The 26,525-nt window shown below is 38.6% G+C and overlaps 1 protein-coding gene across 4 annotated transcripts in view; it reads left to right on the top strand.

The window, feature by feature from the left end:
* The window catches only part of BICD1 (BICD cargo adaptor 1), a 205,427-nt gene that overhangs the window by 133,416 nt on the left and 45,486 nt on the right, over positions 1-26,525 (top strand). For all 4 annotated transcript variants that reach the window (XM_044914891.1, XM_021690666.1, XM_044914890.1 and 1 more), the window contains exons 3-4: positions 15,915-16,067; positions 22,859-23,284. In XM_044914891.1, coding sequence (XP_044770826.1) covers positions 15,915-16,067; positions 22,859-23,284 — 579 coding nt within the window. The remainder of the gene's footprint in view (positions 1-15,914; positions 16,068-22,858; positions 23,285-26,525) is intronic.

Raw genomic sequence — 26,525 nt, 5'->3', positions numbered from 1 at the left:
AAAAAAAAAAAGATCTATTTAAAAACAAAAATAAAAAAATAGGGGCACCTTGGTGGCTCAGTCGGTTGAGCGTCTGCCTTAGGCTCAGGTCATGATCCCAGGGTCTTGGGATCAAGCTCCACATTGGGGAGCCTGCTTCTCCCCATCCTTCTACTGCTCCCCCCTGCTTGTGCTCTCTCATTCTCTGTGTCAAATAAATAAATAAAATATTTTTTAAAAAATAAAATATTTTATTTGTTTATTTGAGAGAGAGACAGCAGGGGAGGGGCAGAGGAAGAGGAAGAGGAAAAGGCAGACTCCCTGCTGAGTGGGGATGAATCCAGGACCCTGAGATCATGATCTGAGCCTAAGTCAGACGCTTAACGAACTGAGCCCCCTGGACGCCCCTTCCTTATGACTTTTTTTTTTTAAGATTTTATTTATTTATTTGACAGAGAGAGAGGCAGCGAGAGAGGGAACATGAGTAGGGGGGGTGGGAGAGGGAGAAGCAGGCTCCCTGCTGAGCAGGGAGCCCAACACGGGGCTCGATCCCTGGACCCTGGGATCATGACCTGAGCCGAAGGCAGACGCTTAACCGACTGAGCCACCCAGGCGCCCCTCCTTATGAATTTTTTAATAACATTTTTTTTCTCTAGTTTACTCTATTGTAAGAATACAGTATATAATATATATAACATACAAAATATCTGTTAATTGACTATTCATGTTCGTGGTAAGGCTTCCAGCCAACAGTAGGCTATTAGTTGTTAAGTTTTTGAGTTTTGGGGGGAGTTGAAATCTGCACCATGGGATGTTCATTAGTGGTCCTAACCCCCACATTGTGCAAGGGTCAACTGTATATGCTAAAATTCTTGGCTTTGACTTTTTTAAATGCTACTTAGTTTTATGTTTGCTTAAAACTGACTTGTTTTAAGCCAGTCATGTCTTAGGTCCTAACATATATTAGTTTATGATTAAATTTGATCTAAAATGTCATTACTTATATTTTCAATTTATTAATGAAAGAGATTAAAATAATGATGAATAAAACATCTTGACATATTAAAAGTAATAAAATAATACAGTTTATCTTTACATTTTGAATATAATTGATACTATATTCATCTTATAACTGATTCTTTACAAAGAGCAGTTCTGGCTTACTGAAAAATACACATTTTAAAAGTCTTTCAGTCTAAGTGTTTCTAGAGAATGGGAGCTTTACTAAAATCATAAAGGTTTGATGGAGATGAAATTAAGTAAGTGAGGTACCACAAACAATGAAAGCTATCTCACACATACCTTTTTTTTTTTTTTTGTAGAGAAGGGTGGGTGGTACAGAGGGAGAGGGAGAGAGAATCTTAAGCAGAATCATCACCCAGCATTGACACGGGGTTTTATCTCACGACCCTGAAATCATGACCTGAGCCAAAATCAAGAGTTGGACGCTTAACTGACTGAGCCACCCAGGCACCACAAATCTCACACATATCTTGATTGACTAAATAGTAGATGGGAACATATTTTATCTCACTATTTAGATCTCACTAAAATGTTAAATAAGCAAAGCAAAAAGTAATTATGAGGAGTTTTTAGGTAAAAGTATGACAAGATAAAAAAAAAGTGAAACTCTGGAATGCTCTTAAGAAATATCCATACACCTCCAAGCACACTGAAAGTTTGTTTGGCTAATAGTGATTCTTAATATATATTTTATAGTATTGCCTGGGCCTTGACCTGCAGACTAAATGCAGACATTTCTCATTTTCAGGTTTGTTGCCTAAGATGCTAATTGAAATTCAGGGCAGGGAAAAATACATCACTGGCCTTTGGGTATCTATGAAAGGCCTTCTTATTAGACTTTGTTTAGTATGAAAGCTTCTCTTCTCTGCCAAGTGAGAGTGACCCTATGTGTGAAGTGTGTTCAGTGGGGTCTTCAAGAACAACGTAGATTCCAGTTGCTCACCCGCCAGAAGCCATCATGCTTTCAAGAGGGCAGCTCACAAGCTGTATGCACCCCTGACCAGGCGCCAAAAGGAGATGCTCGCTCATGCTTTCCAAAATTCTTTCCCAGGCCTGGGGGACGGGAGCCATCCTTTGAACCCCTGTGTAGAACTCTGTGTCTCCCAGGAGGTAAAGCATGTTCTCATCCCCCAAACACTCCATTTTCTCCCTGAATTAGGGTCCTTTCTTTGAGCCAAATAAGGGTCTGCTTAGGGCTTGAGTGTATGACCCCTTATTTCTCTGTTTGCAGAATGCTTCCAGCTTCCTTCTGAGTTTGAGGGCCCTCATTTTCACCTTGCATATTTTATTCTTTTCCTTTCAGTCTGTTTTCCTTGACTTTCTGCCTAAATGAAGGCAGGAGATGAAGTTAGGGTGTCTTAATGAAAGGAGCTCAGGGGCGCCTGGGTGGTTCAGTCAGTTAAGTGTCTGCCTTCAGCTCAGGTCATGATCCCGGGGTCCTGGGATCGAGCCCTGCGTCAGGCTCCCTGCTTGGTGGGAAGCCTGGTTCTCCCTCTCCCTCTGCCCCTCTGTCTGCTTGTGCTCTCTCTCAAATAAATAAATAAAAATCTTAAAAAAAAAAAAAAGGAAAGGAGCTCAGACTTAGGGACCTGGGGGACCTGGGTCAAAACCTAGAGCTATCGTTTCCTACCTCTGTTGATCTGCCTCAATTTCCTTAATCTCTCTGGGCCTCAGTTTACTCATTATTGTAGTAAAATATACATTCCAAGTTCTTTTTACTTCACCGCTTATACCCTATTTAATTACCAAATACTACTATTACATGTTAGTTATATATGGTTGAATCATATGTTCTCTTGCTGTCTTTTTTTATGCCTGAGAAATTGCTTTCCTATGTCTAGTAAGTCATATGTGTGTAGTTAAAACAACTTTTATTACAACATTAAAATAATCAAAGTTTCCCACTTCAATGACAGTGTAAATGGTTGAAAATTCACTTTGAGTGATTGTAAAATAAGTAATGACAATAAAGCAGTTATTTTCACATAAGAGAAAGAGAAAACCACAAGATTTAGAATCTATTTACCTTCACCTGCCAAGAAGGAAAAAATGTTGCTGAGTGTATTTATGTATACATACATATGTATGTATATCTTTCAAATATAACTGAATTTCTGCTAGTATTTCACTCTGAAATCTATCTGCAAAGATATAATTTATGGGAAAAATGTTCTATTCCAAATGTTTCTTACTGTTACAGAGAATGTGAAGAAAATGCCTCAGTATATTTTCTTAGGAAGGCAAAAATTTTCTGCTGCAGTTCATATCCTGGACACCTCTGTTTCAATTCAGGACTGATTTGTATTGTCTGCCTTCCAGTAACTGAGCAGCTATGTCCCACCTGAGTATGCAGGATGCAAGGGAGGGAGGCTGTTGCCTTCTCAGCCTCTGCGTGTTGTCTTCCTGGCTGGTTGCTGGAATTCATCATTATTGCACTCTGCTTTCCTAGTCTCAGTCTCTGTTTCTATTTGCTTTTACTAAAGTTGCAGCAGTTTACACAGGATCAGGTGATTGAAAGGACTCACATGATTCCACAGTGTATATTCATATAAGGCTTTGTAGGGACAGAAACCTTTCCCTTCTTCAATTCTGGGTTCTTCGGCTGGTCTAATGACCGCATTGACAAAACACTGATTACCAGGAGACAAATTTTGCACGTAAGGGTGCCGCATAAAAAATAGGAGACTCCCCAGCAGTCAGGTAATTGAGGCTTATATGCTATCCTGAGCTAAGGAGAAGGGGGTAGGGGTCTGAGACTTTAAAGGGTGGAAGATAATTCACAGGAAGCTGGGAAGAGCCATTGTTTGGTAAACAAATATTTGCCATGTCATGCAGATAGTTCTTTCTGATATAAAAAGTTCTCTCTGGTAATATCTCTCTTCCTGGTATAGGCCCCCTATCTAAATTCTTTAAGGCAGTTCAGGGGGAGGTAAAAAAAAAAAAAATCTTCCTGAGTCTGCTGGGCTCCTGGTTGTCTTCAGCTCCAAATAATCCACATGTCAAAGTGGCACATTCTGGAGTGGTTTATTCTGCCCCCTCTCATCTTTGATAAACTAAAGGGTGTGGTACAGCAGGAGAAGGAAAACAGGCAGACAGAGAGGTCTGAGCCTTCCAGACATAGCTTCAGGGCCCTTTCTTAATCTCACTGGATATGATTTTTGTTCAGGTTATGAACCACTAAAATACACACAAGATACCTGTTTCCAGGGAAGCCAAGACACAAGTTTATAGAAGAGCCTTTTATATCTTGCTGCTCATGTAGCTTAATCCTATTTTTACTCTACCACCCACCTCTGTGTAAAATAGATGCCTCTCTCTCAGGGGTGCCTGGGCGGCTCAGTCGGTTAAGTGTCTGACTCTTAATTTCGGCTCAGATCATGATCTCAGGGTCGTGGAATCAAGACCTGTGTCGGACTCTGAGCTCAGTGGGGACTCTGCTAGGATTCTCTCTCTTCCTCTGCCACTCCCCCCGCCCCTCCCCGCCGCATGCACACATGCATGCTCTCTCTCTCAAATAAATAAATAAATGTTTAAAAGATAGATAAAAATAATTTGAAAATCACTTTAATGCACACCATTACCTTCTTTTTTGTTCACTTTGTTCCCTTTCACAATATCTCTTTTCAATAAAAAATCTATATATAGTGTGTTCCCTTGGTAATGGGACTAAAATTGCTTATCATAATCAATGACTTTGATCCTGTTGATGCTATTTATCTCTTTGGTTAATTAGATCATTCTTTACAGTAAGATCACAGGAAATTATGAGAAGCTGAGGTGAAGGGGTAATTGCTAAAGACTGAACTATTTCTGGAGTATTTGTGAACCCAGCCTTCATGTTTATTGTACAATATAGATTCAAATCTAGTTAGTGTCTTACCTAAATTTCCCCTTTCCATTTAATAAATTATCAAAGTAATTGTGTAATCGGGGCAGCATGTATATTTATAGTTATAAGGAGATACGATCAGAAAACTGTCATACCATCATTCATTAGGGTGATTTATATCTTTAAATTTAAGAAAGAGAAATTAAAAGAAAAATCAAACAACTAAGCAAGAGGTAACTAGACTACTTTGGGAAATGATCATGGTTTCCTGATTTCAAAGTTGGTTATAGAAAAGACAAAAGATTCCAATATGTGTGTAAAAAGCTCATTCCAAAACAGATCAGTATATTCAGGTTACAATACCCAGGTCACAAAGCCACATTTTATTGATAAAAAATAACTTGCAGCTATTGAAGGAAATTTAAACAATCATGCTTTCTTGTGAAATGTAATATTGCAATTACTAGATCTGATGTACGCTGGATAGATGCCAGCACAATGTAGTACTTTGCTGATAGAGAGTGAAATATGTTTTGTGCTGTAGTAAAGCTGTCTGGAGACTTCGAAAAACAAAGATATTTTATTAGCAGTAACCAACTGTTTAAAATCTTCCACACAGTCTTAAAAGACCACATATTATATGATTGCATTTATATGAAATGTCCAATAGAGGCAAGTAGTTGCCTAGGTCTGGAAAAGATGGGGTGGGGTGTGAGGGGGGTAGCTAAAAGGTATGGAATTTACTTCTGAAGTAATAAAAATGTTCTAAAATTGATTGTGGTGATGGTCTCAACGCTGTGACTATATTAAGAACCACTGAATTTTACATTTTAAATGGGTGAATTATAAGTATGTGAATTGCATCTTAATAAACTTGATACCAGGGTGCCTGGGTGGTGCAGTTGGTTAAGCGGCCAACTCTTGGTTTCCGCCCAGGTCTGATCTCAGGGTCATGAGATCGAGTCCCACATAGGGCTCCATGCTCAGCGCTGAGTCTGCTTCAGATTCTCTCTCCCTCTGCCCCTCCTTCTCATGCTCTCTCTCAAATAAATAATATCTTTAAAAAAAAATTGATACCAAAAAAAATCTTACACAAAAAGCTTTCCTGTAAAATGCATGTTCCACTCAACTAAGATACAATGCAAATGTTTTACATCTATTTTTTAAATTTAGAATAATGTCTGTGGGACGCCTGGGTGGCTCAATCTGTTAAGGGTCTGCTTTCAGCTCAGGTCTTGATCCTGGAGTCCTGGGATCGAGCCCTACATCAGGCTCCCTACTCAGGGAGCCTGCTTTTTCCCTCTGCCACCTGCTCTTGCTCTCTCTCTATCTCAAATAAATAAATAAAATCTTTAAAAAATAGAGTAATGTCTGAATTCTTTTAATGTACTTTTTATACAAACAAAAGAAGGAAAAAACTACAAATCAAGATATAAGATAATCAGTCATATATTATTTATTTTGTGCCATTTATTTCAAATGTTTACAACAAAAGGACAGAATTTACTTTGCTGTCAAGATTTTGCTTTTGATAAATATTTGAGATGAGGCATTGAAATGTGAACTGCTTGTGAAATGGGTTGGTCCTTGGCTTCTTTCTAATGGAGGCTGATATCCTATGGGAAAGATGACTTTGTTGCTTCAAATTCAGTCTAGCATCGTTAACTCATCATGGTACCACTTTCTTCAGAGCAAGATTTATGTACACCTCAAAGTGAGAATTAGAGTCTTGGTTTTGTTATAGCTTTATTATTCTTCTCTTATTTTTAAGTTTGAAGTTTTTATTTAAATTCCATATTGGTTTCAGGAGTAGAATTTAGTGATTCATCACTTATATACAACACCCAGTGCTCATCATAACAAGTGCCCTCCTTTATGCCCATTATCCATTAAACCCCATCCCCTGTCCACCTTCCCTCCAGCAACCCTCAGTTTGTTATCTATAGTTAAGAGTTTGTTTTATGGTTTGCCTTTCTTTTTGTTTTCCCCTATGTGCATCTGTTTCATTTTTTTAATTCCACATATGAGTGACATTATATGGTATTTGTCTTTCTCTGACTTATTTCACTTAGCATAATAACTCTAGTTCCATCCACGTCATTGCAAATGGCAAGATTTCATTCTTTTTCATGGATGAGTAATATTCTATGTATATATACACCTCATCTTCTTTATCCATTCATCAGTCGATGGACATTGGACTCTTTCCATTATTTGGCTATTGTTGATAATGTGCTATAAACTTCAGGGTGCATGTATCCCTTCAAATCAGTGTTTTCATGTCCTTAAGGTAAATGCCTAGTAGTACAATTGCTGGGTCATAGGCTAGTTCTATTTTTAACTTTCTGAGGAACCTCTATACTGTTTTCTAGAGTGGCTGCACCAGTTTTCATTCCCATCAACAGAGTAAGAGGGTTCCCCTTTCTCTGCATCTTTGCCAACCTCTGTCGTTTCCTGGGTTTTTCATTTTAGCCATTCTGACAGGTGTGAGGTAGTGTCTGGTTGTATTTTTGATTTGTATTTCCCTGATGGGATGAGTGATGTTGAGCATCTTTTCATGTATCTCTTAACTATCTGATTGACTTCTTTGGAAAAATGTCTATTCATGTCTTCTGCCCATCTCTTAACTGGATTGTGTTTTGGGAGTTGAGTTTGATAGGTTCTTTACAGATTTTGGATAGTAACCTTTTATCAGATACGTCATTTGCAAATATCTTCTCCCATTCTGAAGGTTGCCTTTTAGTTTTGTTGATTGTTTCCTTCGCTGTGCAGAAGTTTTTTTATCTTGATGAAGTCACAATAGTTCATTTTTGCTTTTGTTTCCCTGGCCTGTGGCAATGTGTCTAGTAAAAAGTTGCTACACCCTAGGTTGAAGAGGTTGCTGCCTGTTTTCTCCTCTAGGATTTTGATGGTTTCAGGTCTCACATTTAGGTCTTTCATCCATTTTGAATTTTTGTGTGTGTCTGGTGTAAGAAAGTGGTCCAGTTTCATTTTTCTGCATGTTGCTGTACAATTTTCCCAACACCATTTGTTGAAGAGACTGCCTTTTCCATTGGATATTCTTTCCTGCTTTGTCAAAGATTACTTGATATATGTCAAAGATACAGTTGTGGGTCCATTTCTGGGTTTTCTATTCTGTATTATTGATCTATGTGTCTTTTTGTACCAGTCCCATACTGTCTTGATGACTGTAGCTTTGTAATATAACTTGAGGTCTGGAATTGTGATGCCTCTATCTTTGCTTTTCTTTTTCAGGATTTCTTTGACTATTCAGGGTCTTTTGTGGTTCCATACAAATTTTAGGATTGTTTGTTCTAACTCTGTGAACAATGCTGGTGGTATTTTGATAGGAATTGCATTAAATATGTAGATTGCTTTGGGTAGTATAAACATTTTAACAATATTTGTTCTTCTAATCCATGAGCATGAAATGTTTTACCATTTCTATGTGTCATCTTCAATTTCTTTTGTAAGTGTTCTACAGTTTTCAGAGTACAGATCTTTTACCTCTTTGGTTAGGTTTATTCCTAGGTATCTTATGGGTTTTGGTTCAATTGTAAATGGGATTGATTCCTTGATTTCTCTTTCTGCTGCTTCATTATTGGTATATAGAAATGCAACAGATTTCTGTACATTGATTTTGTATTCTGTGACCTTACATTGTTTATCAGTTCAAGCAATTTTTCGGTGGAATCTTTTGGGGTTTCTACATACAGTATCATGTCATCTGCAGATAGTGAGAGTTTGAGTTCTTCTTTGCTGGTTGGATGCCTTTTATTTCTTTTTGTTGTCTGATTGCTGAAGTTAGGGCTTCCAGCATATGTTAAGTAACAATGGTGAGAGTGGACATCCCTGTCGTGTTCCTGACTGTAGAGGGAAGCTCTCAGTTTTTCCCCATTGAGGATGATATTAGCTGTGGGTTTGGGGGAGGTTTTTTTTGCATATGGCCTTTATGATGTTGAGGTATGTTCCCTCTATCCTTACTTTGTTCAGGGTTTTTATCAAGAATGGATGCTGTACTTTGTCAAATGCTTTTTCTGCATCTATTGAGGGGATCATATGGTTCTTATCCTCTCTCTTATTAATGTGGTGTATCATGTTTTGTTTTTGTTTTTCTTTTTAAGGAGTGTTCTTTTTTTTTTTAAGATTTTATTTTATTATTTATTTGAGAGATAGAACAGAGGGAGAGTGAAAGGAGAAGAAGATTCCCCACTGAGTGGAGAGCCTGATGCGGGGCTCTATCCCAGGACCCTGAGATCATGACCCCTGCCGAAGGCACTTAACCAACTGAGCCACCCAGGCGCCCCCATGTGGTGTATCATATTGATTGATTTGCTAATATTGAACCATCCTTGCAGCCAAGGAATAAATCGCACTTGATCATGGTGAATGATTCTTTTAATTTACTGTTGGATTCGATTTGCTAGCATCTTATTGAAAATTTTTCATCCATGTTCATCAGGGATATTGACCTGTAATTCTCTTTTTAGTGGGGTCTATGTCATTTAGAGGTTGAGCCGAGAAGCATGGGGAGAAAGTCAGAAGGGACTGCAATAAAGCAACCAGTGAAGTTAGTTAGATGTCTGGAAAGCCAACAGGAGAAAGTGTTTCAAAAAGGAGGGAGTGGTAAATGCTGTTGATGAAGTTGAGTAAGAGGAAAACAAGGGTGTGCTGAGTTCAGTGGCAACATGCAAGTCATTGATGACTTTGATAAGAGCAGGTTCAGTGTTCATCAGAATGGACTGAAGACAAATGTGATCTGAGAAAGGACGATCATGGATATAGAAATAGAAATACAGATACAAAGGTCAAGGTTTGTTTGTTCTAAGGCAGGATTTATTATCTTTAAACTATATAGAGGAGATTGCAAGAAATTAATGAAGATGAGAATGGGGATAGGAGCCACACCTCCTTGCCTCCCTCCCCTCTCCCCATACTACCACCACCAAGGAAATGTGAGGCAAGATTCTTGGGAGGGAAGGAGAAACTGAAAATAGGAAAAGAGAGAAGCAGGAAACTTACTACATTGTGAACACAGAGTATGGCCACTAGTGCTTAAGGCCTGTTGAATTTGAGAGATTCAGGACTTTTTTGGTTTTTTAATTGATCCCTCCTACCAGACACCATTCTAATCCACAAAGCAACCCCCAGAGGTAGTTCCCCCTACAGGACAAGAAGCAGACATGGAGAAGTAAATAAACTTGGCCAAGGTTAGTAAGTGTTGGAGTTTAGCTTTGGGCATGTTTAGCTTTGGGCATGCAAGACAGAGTTAGGCTTTATGATTGAGAGAGAGGGACGCAAGGGAGTTAAATGTGTTGGTAAGAGAGTGCATGACAACAGTGGGATTGAAGCTGGGTGAGGAGGGAACTGAAGACCCAAGGTCCTAGGTAATGAGCAAGTTGGAAGTCAAAGGTGGAAGAGTGGCTGGGTTGGGAGAACTGGAGATGATTTGGAAGAATAGGAGGTGTGGTTATTGGTGACAACATCACAGAGTGAGTGGCTGATGTGGGATAGAAGAGCAGATCACCTGAGTTGAGGTTGAGGAAGTGGGAGGTCAGGGCCTTTCCCACGGATGTGTCATCCAGGAGCCTCGTCCTTCTTCTTTCCTTGCAAAAGAGAAACTCAAAGCCTTGTGCTCATGGAATCGTCAGATGAAGTGTGTGCCTGTCCTAGGGCATGGAGGGTTAGGGCAGTGTAGACAGCAGTGTCAGCGGGCTCTCTTGGGTTAGACTGTCACCCCTTTCCCTCTCTGTCCTCCACCCCTAAACTACCCCAGGCCAGGCATTCTTGGCCCCAGGGCAGAGAATCTTTGGCTGGGGAGAGGCAAAGAGAACAATGATCCACTCCTCTCACCAACAAGAGAAGTGTTCATTTTTGGCCAAGTGAAGGAAAATAAAATAAGCAAACTGCCTGGCAGTGGCAACTCTGTGGGAGAGAAGTGAGAAATACCCGCTCCATTCCCCTCTCCAGCATCCTCCCCTTGGACCAGTGTAGCTGTCCTCCTTTACTCCACTCACAGATCAGAAGTTCCTGCTTTGACTATCCAAATTAATGCTACTTATAATTGTTTATAAGCCACATCACTAACTCTCACATTCACTTTGTTGTAGTTGTCTTTTATTCTTACAGCTCGATGTAGGTACCTTTATCCTTACTCTTTGTTTTTTTTCTTCATTTCTTATGTCAACCATTCTAACTGCAATGTCCCTCCACATTTCCCATCATCCCTCACTTTGAGCCCTTGGAGCGGCTGCTCAGCCCATTTTCTGTGACTCTTTCTTTCTGTGACAGCCCACCCGTCCCTGCTCTCAGCAGGGTCACTTGCCAAAACATAGGTCTGATCACATGGCTGCTTTGCTTGAGAGACTTTGATGGTTCTCCAAATTATTTTGTTTGACATAGAATTTCCTGCAAAATCGTCTCAAGTGACTTTGCTCCAACCACACCAAACTGCACTATTTTCTAAACCTCAGCCCAGTTAAGAACTTTAAAGGTTCTAAGCACTGAAAACATTTTGCTTCTTTTCCTACCCTATAGATTAACAACATTAGTCTGTAATTTAACATTTTATTGTATGAAATAATGTGGAACTTAGACATAAGCTGAAAATAATTGGCTATTTTCTAGATTTTTGTGAATTTCTCTTTCTGTTTCTCTGTTAGTGCTCTATCTTTACTGATCCCCCAAGGAAATGCCCAATTTGACTATTGGGTATTTTAACACTGCCCTCAACACAAATATGACTCAGCTTTTGTTTCAGAAGTTTACTTCTGACTGGAAAGTCTGTCCTCCTTATTGATTTTGTTAACTCTACTTGTCCTTCAAGGTTCTGCTCAAATGTAACTTCCTTCATAAAGCTTTTGCTGACTCACCCAGGAGTAATTGATTGCTCAGCCTTGTGGTATGAACCTCTAACAGCACTTGTTCTGTTGTGTTATGGTAAATTATCTGTGTGTCTGGAATCTCTGCTCCTATCCCCATGTTACAGCATTAAATCCTCACAATGACCACATAATGTTAAGTATTAGGATCCTCATTTTACAGATGAGTAAACTGGAGGTTTGTCGCCCATGTCACATAAGCTATTATTAAGACCTAATGTGACGATGAATATAATTTTTTAAAAGACTAAGCTATATAGCTGGGAGGCATTATTCTTTATACATTACTTTTGTTATGAAAAATAGAAACAGATGTTTCTATTTTCTTCTTGCGAAAAATAGAATTTATTATTTCCACATAAAGAAATCCTTTTAATATCAGTTAAAGCTAAGAATGCTGCTATGCTCAGGTGCAATGCAAATCAGGGGGATAGTCTACCCCAAACGTTTCAGGTTCATCTGCTCTTCCTGATGAGGAGTTGGAGCTCAGGTCCCTGGAGGTGAAAGGCTAAAGCATTCCCTGGTTGTACCTTTTTCTCCCCTTTCTCTCCTGCTTTATTTTTCTCACTCTCATTATTCCTTATGGGGGTTTTTAGTAGAGCTCAGCACCATCTTATCCCAGGAAGAAAAAATTGTAGTAGATAAATGTATGTTGAGTGGCACAAAAAACAACAGGAATAATCTTTTAAATTTATTATGGAAGCAAAGAATATTGCCCATAGAATGTAATCTTTGGCAGTTCAAAAAACAAGAACTTCTAGCAAAATTCATAAGACCAGTTTTCTTCCTTTGGGCCTTATGTCTGTTTCATTGTTAGCTAGTCTTTCCACTTAACCAGTCTCTCGGCCACACTCTCCCTTTTCCTTAATCAACATCAGGAGTCTTCATTAGCTATTTTATGGTTTGTTTGTTAGTGATCCTCATTAGCTTTGCTGTGGCCTTAAATTTGTTTGACATTCTATCTTACTATGTAGGATTTTATGGTTATTTCTCAGTGTGTACAAGCTAGGCTTCTGGCCATTACATTTTTTACAGTGTATACATTCACATTTTATAGAATCTCTTGTATCCAATATTTTTCTTTACAATTTTATATAAATGACTGGCATCCAGTTTGTCAGGCTTCTTCATATCTTTGTGTAGGTAAATATGGAAAACTAAATAAATATATATCACTCAGTTAATGGTAAGTTTTTCAAGAAATAGAAAAATATTATATTAAGGTATTCTGTTTCTGCAAAATAAAAGAATTTAATGAAATGTTGTAATTTGGCTTTGTAGCCAAACTCTATTTTTTATTCTACACCTATTGAATACATACGTTCAAAGTATTGTCCAAGGACCAGGGAATAAAGTAATATTTCTGCCTCCAAGTTGCTGGACTAGTGAGGAAGAATTATAACAAGTCTAGTTATTTCACAGATCTAGGTATGTCTTATTTCAAAGTGTGTTATTCTCCCTTTGTTCCCCACTCTAAAACAATGCAAGACAAAAAGCCATCATCCCAGCAATAATCTTTAAATTTTGTGCCAAGCATTTGTATTCCTGTAATTTGCCAGGTATTAGGGACACATTGATTAGCAATACAGAAGAAGTTCATTATGTTCAGATCAAAAAGGAAATTTAATAAATGTAAAAAAGGTAAGTGAATGGTTTTGAGTAAAGGTTAGTGCTATTCTGTCAACAGTGATTTTTTGAGTATCTACTGTATGCTAAATGCTGATATATAAAGTAAATCATGTAGGGTGAAGGCCAGGGAGCTGTCTCATCTTAGCTGTTCAGGGAAGGCCACTCTGAGGAGATGACATTTGAATTGAGATCTAAATGACAAGTAGAAGCAGAAGAGTTTTTTGACCTGGGTCCTAAGAGTCTGTGGATAGAATTCAGGAGACTTGGTGGGATGCTTGGATGGGAAAAATAATTCCATTTCTGTTTTCACTAGACTGACTGAAATTTAACATTTTTTTCCATTTGAATGTATCCAATGTGAATACCTCAGCAGCATTAGCATCACCTGTGACTTTGTGATCAGTATTTTCATACCATATCTCAGGTATTTTGAAATACCATCACTGCTTTGCAATGATGGTATTTCTGAGATCTGCCACTAAATCTGATTAATACATTGTGTTAATCAAGAAGCGCACATAATTACACTATCGGTTGTATAATCACCGAACACATAGAACAGACAATACCCTGTGATTCTGTGGCTCAGTCACATGGGTTGTACTCAGCTGATGAGTTCTTATGGACTTGCCCGGGGTCACTCCCATAGCTGCTGTCCCCTGGGCACTCAACCCAGCCAAACAGCCCAAGAAGTCTCACTCCCATGCTCAGCAGCTGGGGCTGACTGTGGGCTGGGCCACATGGCTGCAGCAGGCTGGCCTGGCTTCTTCATTCCATGGCAGCATTCCAAGAGAGTGAGAGCCACCAGGCCTCTTGGGGCCAAGGCTCAAAAGTCCCACTCACTTCTGCTGCCTTCTGTGGGTCAAAGCAAGTCAGAGGCCAGCTCGGAGTCAGTTTGAGAGGAGACTCCACAGGGAAGTATGATTAATTTGGGACCATTACTGTGATAAACTACCTGATTACCATATCATAAATTTTTTTAAATATTGTATTAACTAATTTTAATATAATCGGTATCCTTTGTAATCCTTTTATGCTACAAGTGAGGAAAATTTCCCTCCTCTCTTTGGCTGGGCCAAAGAATTAAACTGACATAAGACAGATAAACAAGAAGAAGGCATACAAATTTATTTAATTGTTGTATGTGTATGCAGGAGTCTTTAGAAGGAAAATAAGGACCCAAAGAAGCCCTTAGGCCCCAAAACTTATATGCCTTTTTTACACAAAGAACGATGAACTGTGGGGATGTGACAAGATATGATAAATTAGGCTAGGGGCAGTAAGTTGTGGGACAGTGACTAGGAAATGTATGGAGAAACTAATGGAAGATCAGGGTTATTTTAATAGGTTTGTTTGTACAAGTGCATTTTGGTGCAAACTCCCAGTGTCTACTGATAAGAACGTTCTTCTCTTCTGGTATAGGGAGAGCACCTTTCTCAGGGGCAACTTTGTGTCCTGCTTTTAGGTAGAAAGGGGGAGGGCAGAGAGCTCTTCCTGCATCTCCTGTTTCTCAAGGGCCTGCAGTTCAAAATAATCAGGATGTCAAAGTGGCATATTTTGGGGTGGCATGCTCCGAACCCTTTCACTTCCCTTTAAAATACTATCCTGAGAAGAGCTTCATCACCTTCAGCATATTGTCTAAGAGAGTCATGGTGCTAATGAAGTTAAGAACCCCTGATCTGGAGGCAGGGAGTTCTGGGAGGGGAAGTGCAAAGCCTCAAGGCAGGAGCGAGCTGGCAAGTCCAGCATGGTCGGGGAGCACAGGGAAAGCTACTGAGGCCAAAGCAAGTGGTGACCAAGGGCTGAAAAAAGGCAGTTCAGACCATGTGGCTTATTGGGAAACTTGTGGGTGGACACTCCCCCACCCCTCCTGGGTATGGAAAGTTGGTATTGTATGCATACTAATCTATAATTTTCTTTTATATTTCACAATATGTTGTGGCTATATTTCTCTTTTAGTATATAAAGCTCCTCATTTTTTTCTCATTCTTTTTAATAATTTTATAATGCTCAATTCAATGGATGCATGATTATTTATTTCATTGTTTCCCCAATAGCAAACATTTAGACTGTTTCCAATTCTTTGTGTAACTATACATGGATTTATTTTTCTCTTTTATTTATCTCTATGAAAATATACTTCAGAGTGATTTTTTAGATGTAGAATTGCTGGATCTCGTGTATGTGCTTTTAAAAGTTTTGACAGGGGCGCCTGGGTGGCTCAGTCATTAGGCATCTGCCTTTGGCTCAGATCATGATCTCAGGGTCCTGGGATCGAGCCCCACATCGGGCTCCCTGCTCAGCAGAGAGCCTGCTTCTCCCTCTCGCTCTGCTGCTCCCCCTGCTTGTTCTCTCTCTGTTTGTCAATCTCTCTCTCTGTCAAATAAATAAATAAATAAAATCTTTTAAAAAAAGTTTTGACAGATATCACTACATTGCTATTCAAAAGAAGGTGGTCCTGACTTCTGTTCTATGAGGTGTTTTTATTATTATCTTTAACCACCAAGAGATCTGCACATTATTAAGTCTAGAATAAGAAAGTTTTATATTGACTGTTTATTCTGTTGTTTCAGAACAATGAGATGGTGGAGCTACAGAGAATACGGATGAAGGATGAAATCCGAGAATACAAATTCCGAGAGGCCCGCCTCCTTCAGGACTACACTGAGCTGGAAGAAGAAAATATCACGTTGCAGAAACTCGTGTCCACATTAAAGCAGAACCAGGTAAAGTTCAAGAAATTTTTTAGTTACACTCCAGTTGGAGCCACATCTTCTGACCACTAAGGTTAAATCTTCTTTTTATTTTTCAGAAAGGAACTTGTCAAAATTTGCCTTAATCTTCCTACAATATTTATGTGCTGAAACTTCCCAACCTTCCTATTTCAGCTGACATTTAAGAGACACTTAGCTCTGTGTTAACTTGTTTTAGCTGGAAGTGGAATGTATTATAATCAATTTAACCTGACAATTTCTCATTAAAAGCAATCCCTGCTCTCTCTCTCTCTCTTTCTTTCTGTAAATTACTTTTAAATCATACACGGAAAGGAATTATGAAATATAAATCAATAAGAACAAAATTATAAAAGAAAGATAATATCTTTTTTTTTCAGCTATAATGTGACCAAAAACATTGCATGTCTACACTTAAATATATATATATATATATTTTTTTGTAGTGAGGCTTAGATAGCTTAATTGCTTTATTTTCCTGATTGGTTTGCGTTGTGGTTTGTTACAGTAAGTAACAAAAGAATGTAACTTAGTAAGTAAACTTAGAGGCCTGCCCAGATGTATGTTACTTCTACTCCCTTCCAAAGCTCCTATCTCTATCAAAAACTATTTTTGGTTTTGATAGATACAAGGGTGAAGAAGGGAAAGAGAGAACCCAGAAGAAAAAAAAATGCATGTATTGACACAATTGAAATTTGATTTCTGATCACTGCCACTTCCTCCAGCTTTGGAGTGTTGGGGGGAACAAGATGTCTGCCCAGGAGCTCAGGGGGTGGTTTCAGACCATTAAAAAGGGTTACCAGGATACCCCCTCTGTTTTTACCTCAGTCCTCCCCTTTAAGCACTGGCTCACTGTGCGTGTGTGTACTGAGGGTTGATAGTGTTGTAGGCATCCCAGGTCTCAGCTTGGCTGGGGTCAGTGAGCTCACGGTGAAGAAAATCAGACTGAGAAGACTTTTTTAAGTATGCTCAGAAACTTCTTAAGAAGGATATTTTTCTTTTTCTTTTTTTTCTTTTTTTTTTTTTGGTTACTGATGAAGAATGCAGAGGATTCGAAGCAAATGTACTCGAAGTGCACATATTTGAAGTGGTCATTATTTCCAATTCCTACAAATCCTCTCTGCTCTCTGCACAGGCAGGAGGCTATAGCCTCCCATCCCTGCATGTTGTAGACTAATTTACTCAGGAGGTTAATTTAGGCCAGTATTAGGTATTTTTGAAAGTCTGCCAAGGTATCCTGTGAGTATTCATTAACCCAGATGCCGTTTCTGTGGGAATTTGTGCTATTAGCCTGGCTGATTACTGTTTATGGTTTACCCATGCCCTTCCACCAGTAACTGAAATAGGGAAATCAAAGGCTTAACTCAGAAGTTTGAAAAAAACCAAAACAAATAAATGGGAAAATGTATACATCTCTTTAATTTTATTTTCTAGATGCAATATGGTAATTTTCCCAATTAAGTGTCTAATTAATTAACTTGAAATTATTTCCTGCACAAAGGGCCATTCTGGCTTATTTCCTGACAAGTACATGCTCTGTGGTGGTACAAGTCTCTCCGAATGAAGAAAGTGCTGGGTTTTGTTTTTTTGGGTTTTTTTGCTGCTATTGGCCTTTATTGACAGGAGTTAGAATCCATCATATACTCTGTTTCTAATTAGTGAAGTGTTTAGTATAACATTTTATGTACAAATGCCACAGTTCTTTTTTTGCAAAGAGATGACAGTGCTAGAATTCAATCTCAAAACTGCTCGGAATGTTGCTTTGTACTAAAGCTCCCTACACAAAATATAGTCCTGCCACCTGGGTTGACAGTTCTCTGAGTAGCCAAGCTACTAACATTATAAAATGCTTAGTTCAAAGAACTAGAAGATTCTTCTTTTTCTGAAGTAGAAGATTCTTCTTTTTCTGAAGTTCCATTTTTCTTTTAGCTATTTACTGATTATTTTCTAAATGACTGTTGTTTAAATAGCATTTCTTATTCCCTATATAGTTTCTATATGTTAGTTTATTTATTTTCCATCCCCTTCAACCGTAATATAAAATCCAGAACAGAGCCTGCCTGGCCCATAGAAGGCATTAAATAAATATCTGTTGAAAGAATGAATAAATTGTTTTTTTTTTCTTGCTTATACTCACTCTTTGGCTTAGAAAGGAAACTAAAATTTAAGATTATTGTAATTCATCAGACCAGGTTTTATTTGTGATCCTAAATATGAAATATATAAGAACATCAGAGAGTTGACTCTGAAAACTTTAGGCACGTCCCTCTGTGTGCTGACTTGGTTCTGTGTACAAAATAAAATCAGGTCCAGTCTTACAAATACATTTTATACTTTGATACTTTTGAAAACCAAATTTTCTGAAGGAAGTGTAGGAAGAAGCAGCAACCATAAAGAGAGGTCGAGTTGACTATCAGTTCCCCATCAGAAAAACCCACTGATGAAGCAAAGCTATTTATTAGACCTCTCCAGTAAGAGACCCACCTCAACAGAGCCTTAGTAATGTCTCAAAATGGGAGGTTCATAGGATTTTAGGGTCTGGATTGGGTTTTGCATGGTGGGAAACTGGTTGGGATAGGTTGAGTTTATGACATAATGGCTGTCAGTTGGGGGGGCACAACAAAGTAAGGGTCTTGACTTGGGTCTTAAGGAAGCTGTTTTCATTGGGGCTCATCTTCCAGGAGAGTATTTCCCACAAGTTTTCTATGCCTAGTCCCAGTATTGGTTAACATAGGGTTAACAGGAAAATTTGCCTGGTCCCAGTGTTACCTACCAGGGCAGGAAATTATGTTAGCTTCAATTTCTAGAGATGTATTGGTGGGAGGTAGGGGAGAAATAATAAGTCCTATGTCCCTAATATCTCACATACTAAACTAAAGCACTCAATAGTTGTTATCTAACCATTGAAAACACTTGTTAAAATTAATAATTCAATCATACTGATATTATGAAGAACATTTCCTCCGGGGATATGTTTCTATATCAGGAAATAATATCATAAGAGACCTAGGGAACATATTCAATTCAGTTTGATTCATTTAGCCAGTGTTTCAGGAGTATCCTTCTATGAGGCCATGTACTTTTTTAAGGACAAAAGACATGGTCACTGTCTTAAAGAATTTATAGTCCCAGGAGGGAAGGCAGTTAATAGACTCACAGCCATCCATGTAATTGCATATTAAAAGCTATGTGTTAGATATGGCAATAGAAGGCTAGATTAAGATCTTGAGACTTCCTAAACTCTGAAAAGATTATACTTACCCCCAACCCTCATGTAGTTAAAGAGAAAAAAGTTACTAAACTATGAAGTCGCTAGAAGGAATTGCACCAAAGTACTAATTTTTATAATGGTGACTAGTTTGATGCTATCTTAAAAATGTCAGGCATCAAATTTTTTTTTTTAAGAAGGCTCCATGCCCAGCATGGAGCCCAATTCGAGACTTGAACTCATGAGCCTGAGATCAAGACCTGAGCTGAGATCGAGAGTCGGATGCTTAACCGACTGAGCCACCCAGGTGCCCCCAGATATCAGTTTTTAAGTGCATTCTCATTCCTGTTTCTTGGTGCCTCCACTTTGTTGGGGCTCAAAACATCTGCTTCAGCCCTGCAGTGATGGTACCAGAAAGGAGTGATCTGTTTGCCTGAACGGGTCAATAAAGACTTCGGAGTTAGGATCAGATTTTTGACATGGGTCTTAAAGGTTGAATAAGAGTTTTCCAGATGACAGCCTTGGCCAAGGCAGAGAAACATGAAACAGCTGGGTAAGTATTAGGAGCCTAAATATTTATGAGTAGAGTGAGTGAAGTTGCCCAGAGAGAAACAGATCAGGTTTTATACAAAGTCTACCATCAATTAAATACGAATTACAAAATTTAAGAAATCTACAATGCAAACTAAATTAATGTCTTCTAGTCTAGCCCAGGAATCTAAACTTTTCCTACTAAGGTCAGATGGTAAATAAGTTAACTTTTGTAGGCCTAATGTATCTCTAACAGTGTCTCTTCCAACTACTGTACTCTGCTGTTGTAGCATGAAAGTAGCTGGAGACAAAATAGTGTGACTGTGTTCTAATAAAATTTTATTTACAAAAATAGGTGGTGGGCTAGATTTCATCCAGAAGACATAGTAATGTTAGACAATCCCTGGCCTAAACTATCAGTTTAACAAGGATTACAGAATAAAAGGTCTACAATGCAAACTAAGGAAGTGTCTGCAAATGTAAGCTATCAAGTAATTTGGGAGCAGTCAGAGGATTGGCTGAAATACTAGGAAAGGTTAGCAAGTGGGTATCCTGAGCTGTTCAGGGAAAGGAGAAGAGAAGGTCAGGAGGAAGATGACTTTACAGTTTATAAGCAGGCCTGGAAGAAACCATGACACAAGGACTCAGATTCTGTTATCCCAAGCAATTTCTATATTTGGGTCTTTTCTATCACGGAAATAGAAATTCCAGTGATCTTGTATAGCAGTATCCATTGTACCCCTCTCCCAGTGTATTACCCAGTATGTATGTATGTATGTATTTATAAAGATTATTTTATTTATTTGAGACAGAGAGAGAGAGAACAGGGGGAGGGGCAGAGGGAGAGAGAGAGAATCCACAAGCAGGCTGTCTGCTGAGTGCGGATCCCAGGACCCTGAGATCATGACCTGAGCCAAAACCAAGAGTCAGGCACTCAGCTGACTGAGCCCCTCACGCACCCCTATTACTCAGTTTTTAATTGAGCATCAGGCTATGCAGGATAAAGAAAACATTCTTCACCTGCCTTGTAAGTAAGTGTCATGTGACTAGTACTGGCCACTGGGATATGAGAAGTGATATGAGCACCTTTTGAGACATGTCCTTAAAGAGAAAGGGTGTGCCTCTTACTTTGACCCACTGCTTGAAACATGATCAAGGTGGCAAGCCGCCTTAGATCATATGGACAAGAGTAGGAGTCAGTGCATTAAGATAGAAGAATGACCTCATGGAGCAGAGAATCCTACTGACCCTTGACTATCTACATAGTGTTACATGAGAGAGAGCCAAACTTCTATCTAGACTCAATCGCTCTTGTCTAGGTCTCTGTTACATCAGCCAAACCTACATCTGACCTAAACCTGTGTCAAAAACTGTTATCCTAACCTTTGCAAAACAAGCCATTCCAGTGAGATTATGTGAAGAAGGGGGCGTGGGGTGGGGAGTAGAATAGAAACAGATGAAAATGGTAATGATCTGTGATCCCTATTCTTTCATTTTTAAAAATATTTCTTGAGGCGCCTGGGAGGCTCAGTCGGTTGAGCGTCTGCCTTTGGCTTCAGGTCATGATCGTGGGGTCCTGGAATCGAGTCCTGCATCAGGCTCCCTGCTCAGTGGAGTCTGCTTCTGCCCCTCCCCTCTGCTCATGTACCCTCCCTCTCTCTCTCAAATAAATAAAATCTAAAAAAATAAAAAATAAAAATATTTCTTAAAATACAAGTTTAAACTAATATAAACAGTAAAATAAATGTACAACTAAGCACATAGTTTACATTAGTATCTAATATCATAATGACTTTATTATATTACCTTTTCCAGTTTATTTTTTCATTCACAACAGCAAACGCTTGTTGAAGAGCAGAATTCTGTTGAAACAGTGTGATGGAATATTGAAGCACTGAGGGACACCTCAGGTACATAACAAGTAATTCCTCCTTCTGAGGAGACAACAGTATAGTTGTGGAGGTAGAATAGTTATTAAAAAGTGGCATGTGATTAGTGCCATGGAAAAGACCTCAAGGAAGGCCTGTCAGTTTAGAGTAGAGATCTCTTTCCCTTGTGAGCTTTCATGATGAAGGGGTGTTTACACAGGCTATTTGGTTCAATTCAAAGGAATATTGCATTGATAGCAATATATATGTATTTTTCTATTATCAGATAATCAGTACCACTATTCCAGATTCTATCCATAAACACATGAAGTTTTTCTTTGCTTCATTTTACTCTCAAACATATTTTATTGAGATTAAATTCTTATTGTGATCTTTTAGCTAATCTATCACTGAATATAAAAATTTCCTTATCATTAATAATTAAGTAAAACAAAGTAATAGTGATGATAAAATATTTTCCTAGTTATAAATATTCTGATAAATTTATTTTTTAAAAAATTCCTGGGGTGCCTGAGTGGCTCAGTCTTAGTTAAGCATCTGCCTTAGGCTCGGGTCATGATCCCAGAGTCCTGGGATCAAGCCCCACATTGGGCTCCCTGCTCAGTGGGCAGCCTGCTTCTCCCTCTCCCTCTGCCCCTCCCCCTGCTCCTGCTGTCTCTCTCTCTTTCTCTCAAAAAAATATAAAAAATTTTAAAAAAAAAAAAAAAAAAACCCTTTTTTTTTTTTTTTTTTAGGCAAACAGTGCCCCCTTTTGGCCATTGGTTCCCATAAAAAGAAATCCTAAAACAGACACCTTTTCCATCTCTGCTAAGAATTGAATTTATATATATAAATAAAGTATTTATAAATTATATAATATATATACTAACTAATAACTATTATAAATAATATATAATTTCCAAAGAAACCATCCTATGTTACCTGAAGAATATAGATACTATGTGCTGTTTTAGATTTATTTTGTAGACTCACATTTTACACTGTGTAGTTTCCTATTTTTAGTTAACACACAGTATTATATTAGTTTCAGGTGTCCAGTATAATGGGTAGACTAACATTTTACTTTTTTAAATAACTAGGTCTGCTAGAGTGGTTGATGGCAGTTTTGTAAACCCAAATTTTAGTTTTATGAATCTTCTTTATCCTATCTAATTCAGGTTGAATATGAAGGCTTAAAGCATGAGATTAAGCGATTTGAGGAGGAAACTGTGCTTCTCAACAGCCAGCTGGAAGATGCCATCCGGTTGAAAGAGATCGCGGAGCACCAACTGGAAGAAGCCCTTGAGACCTTAAAAAACGAGCGGGAGCAAAAGAACATCCTGCGAAAGGAGCTCTCCCAGTACATCACCCTCAACGATAACCATATCAGCATCTCTGTCGACGGACTCAAGTTCTCGGAGGACGGGAGTGAACCCAACAATGACGACAAAATGAATGGGCATATCCACGGGCCCCTTGTGAAACTGAATGGAGACTATCGGACTCCCACTTTAAGGAAAGGAGAGTCTCTACACCCTGTTTCTGACTTATTCAGTGAGCTGAACATTTCAGAAATACAGAAGTTGAAGCAGCAACTTATGCAGGTAAGATCTCCTTTAGGGCTGTGGAAGTGGATTTCTTGTGGATTGAGTTATAGCCTGTTTTGGGATTTCTCGTTCTCACATTTTCCTTCTAGCTTATTTTTTTGAAATATTGCTTCTTCAACTGGAAACTTTGAAAGTACAGTATCTTAGAAAGACACAACAGAAGAAGTGTTGCAATCTCTCATTTAAAGCGTCACTTTAAGAAATCTGTCTTAGAGCCACAAAGTAGATTGCAGTCAGGTGGGAAGGGAGAAAAGCCTCTCCATCCGTTTCTAACCACAAAATTCAGAAGCTATACATACAAGTGAAATGACAGAAAAATGAACTTTTCCATCACAAATAATGGTATGTATAGCTTCAAGAATAATAGTAATTTCTGTGAACAGAAATGCCTTAAGCTTTAAAAGACATGAAGGGCTTTCAGTATACTAATTAGCCAGGATATCATATGATTCAAAATACAGAACAGGTATAAATCTGAAACCAAGGAGTTCTTATTCCAACATGATCTAGGCCTTAAATTTTTAGCATCTTCAAATTCAGATGTCTTGTGAAGAGTCCCAGCCTTTAAGCTTATGTCGCTGTGAAGTGGCTTTTCTAGTTTAGGTCTTGCCTCCCTGCCATACCTTAATCCAGTGCCGATGGGAATCTTGCCTGAGGAACAGCATCACCACCATCACCATCGCCTTCTTACTACTACAAATTGTTGGTCTCCACACAGATCTGCTGAACCAGGAATTTGGTTCAACAGGCTTGTCAGGTGATTAAGTTTGAGGCTTAATCTTCAGTCTGTTATCCCCCCAAGGTTCTTTGCATTTGGCTGATAATTAGAGGCTGTCGAGACTCTGGCAGGCATTTATTTCTATAGCAAACGGGGCTTATATTTTTCTGCCTTTACAGAAATGATGACTAAAAATTGAAATTAGCCGAAATAAGAAACTAGAGAACCAATGACGTTAATTTAATAGGTTTATGATTAATAGCACATCAAGAATTAAGATATCGTGCACTTCACCTGCCCTGTGCTTTTGGCTACTAGCAAAGAATTCATTTTCACGGTGTATAAATCAAGAAATCAAGAGGGCATGGCTGTTGGAAGAAAATGAATTTCATATAGACTTTTACCTGACGGCGAAGTCCAGTTCTGTGTAGGTAATATTTCTCTATGTCTTTTTGCTCAGTTTACACTAATACAACTGGATTGATAGCAAACATATTTTAAATTTTTGCATGATAGATAATTTGTAAGAATTCATGCCCCCAAATTAAATAGAATTAATGTAAAATTTTTCTTAAACTATCGTGTTGGTGGCTTTAGGTTACAAAGTTAATATGCCGAGACTTTTTATTTCTTCTTCTTATGGTGGCAGTGCAGAAGATAATAGGAAGAGGGGCTTTTATGCATAAAACAGCTCAACAGTTTTCAACCAGGTCAGCTATTGGCTGAAAGCTCAGAGCTGTTTTCGCATTTAATCCTAAATATAATCTGAAATAATACAAAATTTTAAAAGAGATGAGTTATTTAACAAGAAGAATGGTGGAGACAAGTTCTCAGCAAGAGAGTGCTTCTTGGTTGGAGTGTTATTTGCATTTGGGGTAGGAAGAGTCCTCATTGTCTTGAGACTAGTGAGCTACAGGGGGTCTAGCATCTCCGGACCCAACCCATTAAGTGCTAGTTACATCTCTTCAGTCAACCTGATAACCCAGAGTGCTTCACACATTTTAGATGCTCCAAGGGTCAACCGCTAGTTGGGAACCTTTAGAGGTCTTTACTCTCCCATCAAATGGGGCTACAGAATACCTTCCTGGTTGGAGTGGCTTGGTTTATGACTTAATGTGTGTAGAGTGCTTAGAACAGGGCCAGGCACACAGTAAATGCTCATTGATTGTGAACTATTATTACTATTTCAACTCCATAGTGCCTTTGATTTATTAAGTACTCGATTTATTTAGCTTATATTAATATTAACTTACTGTTGGGACAGTTGGCTCGAGGAGAGTCATCTCAGAAGGGACTAATGTGGTCATTGATAGGAATACAGAAAGGGAATAGTTAAATGTCAGAAGGTGAGGTCTGAAAAGGGATGTTCATTTAGCAAAAAGGAGGAGAAAAACATGGCTGGGTAAACCTTCCCTCAATACAGTAGAAAACTGTACCAGTGCTTAATTCATGTTGACAGTTTGTCAAGTTATGGAGGGGCACAGGCAGGGCTTTATGTTCCAAAATTAGCTCCACGTTTAATTATGGAAACCAGGCTCAACTCAGGAAGGGCCTTGCAGCTTCCAACCTCACAACCGACAACATTAATGTATAATTTTGTTTTAGACAAAGTAACCATCTTTTGGTAAGCAACATTTTTTAAAAAAGCATATCAACTTTTTCTAAGAATATATTTCATTGAGTACAAGTATAGCAGAATATATCTTTTCATGCATAATTTGTTTATAATCTGATAGATTTTCCTTAGCTATGCATCCCCTGGGTTTAATTTATATAAATAAGCAAATTATAAAAAACATGCCAAGATACATTGACTAGAAGTTATTGCCATTGTCTTTGATGTTAATGTTTCAACATGTTAATGTTGAAAAGAATAAGACAGTTCTGATACACAACAGTACTAATGTACCTTGCAGCATTTCTGTGTGTCAGTACCACTCTCCTGAACGTTCCAAGGAGCAAGCAATAAAATGCACTTTAAGTGTGGCTATTTGAAATGCTTGGAACAGGTGTGTTTTGATATTAAATGTTCAGAATGTAGAAAGATAATATGCAGCATGTACGATATATTTTGTGACATCCCTAATGGGACTGGGTGCTGCAGTGCATGATCAAATAATACTAACATTTCTATAGTGTAACATGTGGTTATTCATGCTAAGAGGAGAAAATGAGGACCAGAAAATTTCTCTCATCAGTCAGGTGCAGTTTTGCTGCTAGAGAAGTCTAGAGCTGTCTAAATATCACCACCCAGTGAGTTATGAGAAAACTTTTATTTAAAACCACTTGGGATTTTGATGGGCGCCTGGGTGGCTCAATCGGTTAAGCGACTGCCTTCGGCTCAGGTCATGATCCTGGAGTCCCGGGATCGAGTCCCGCATCGGGCTCCCTGCTCAGCAGGGAGTCTGCTTCTCCCTCTGACCCTCCCCCTTCTCATGCTCTCTCTATCTCATTCTCTCTCTCAAATAAATAAATAAAATCTTAAAAAAAAAATAAAACCACTTGGGATTTTGAAATTAT

This window comes from Neomonachus schauinslandi, chromosome 5 (genome assembly GCF_002201575.2).
Source record: "Neomonachus schauinslandi chromosome 5, ASM220157v2, whole genome shotgun sequence".
Classification (NCBI taxonomy): domain Eukaryota; kingdom Metazoa; phylum Chordata; class Mammalia; order Carnivora; family Phocidae; genus Neomonachus; species Neomonachus schauinslandi.
Note: the sequence above shows the minus strand (reverse complement) of the source record. Positions and strands in the feature narration are given on the sequence as shown.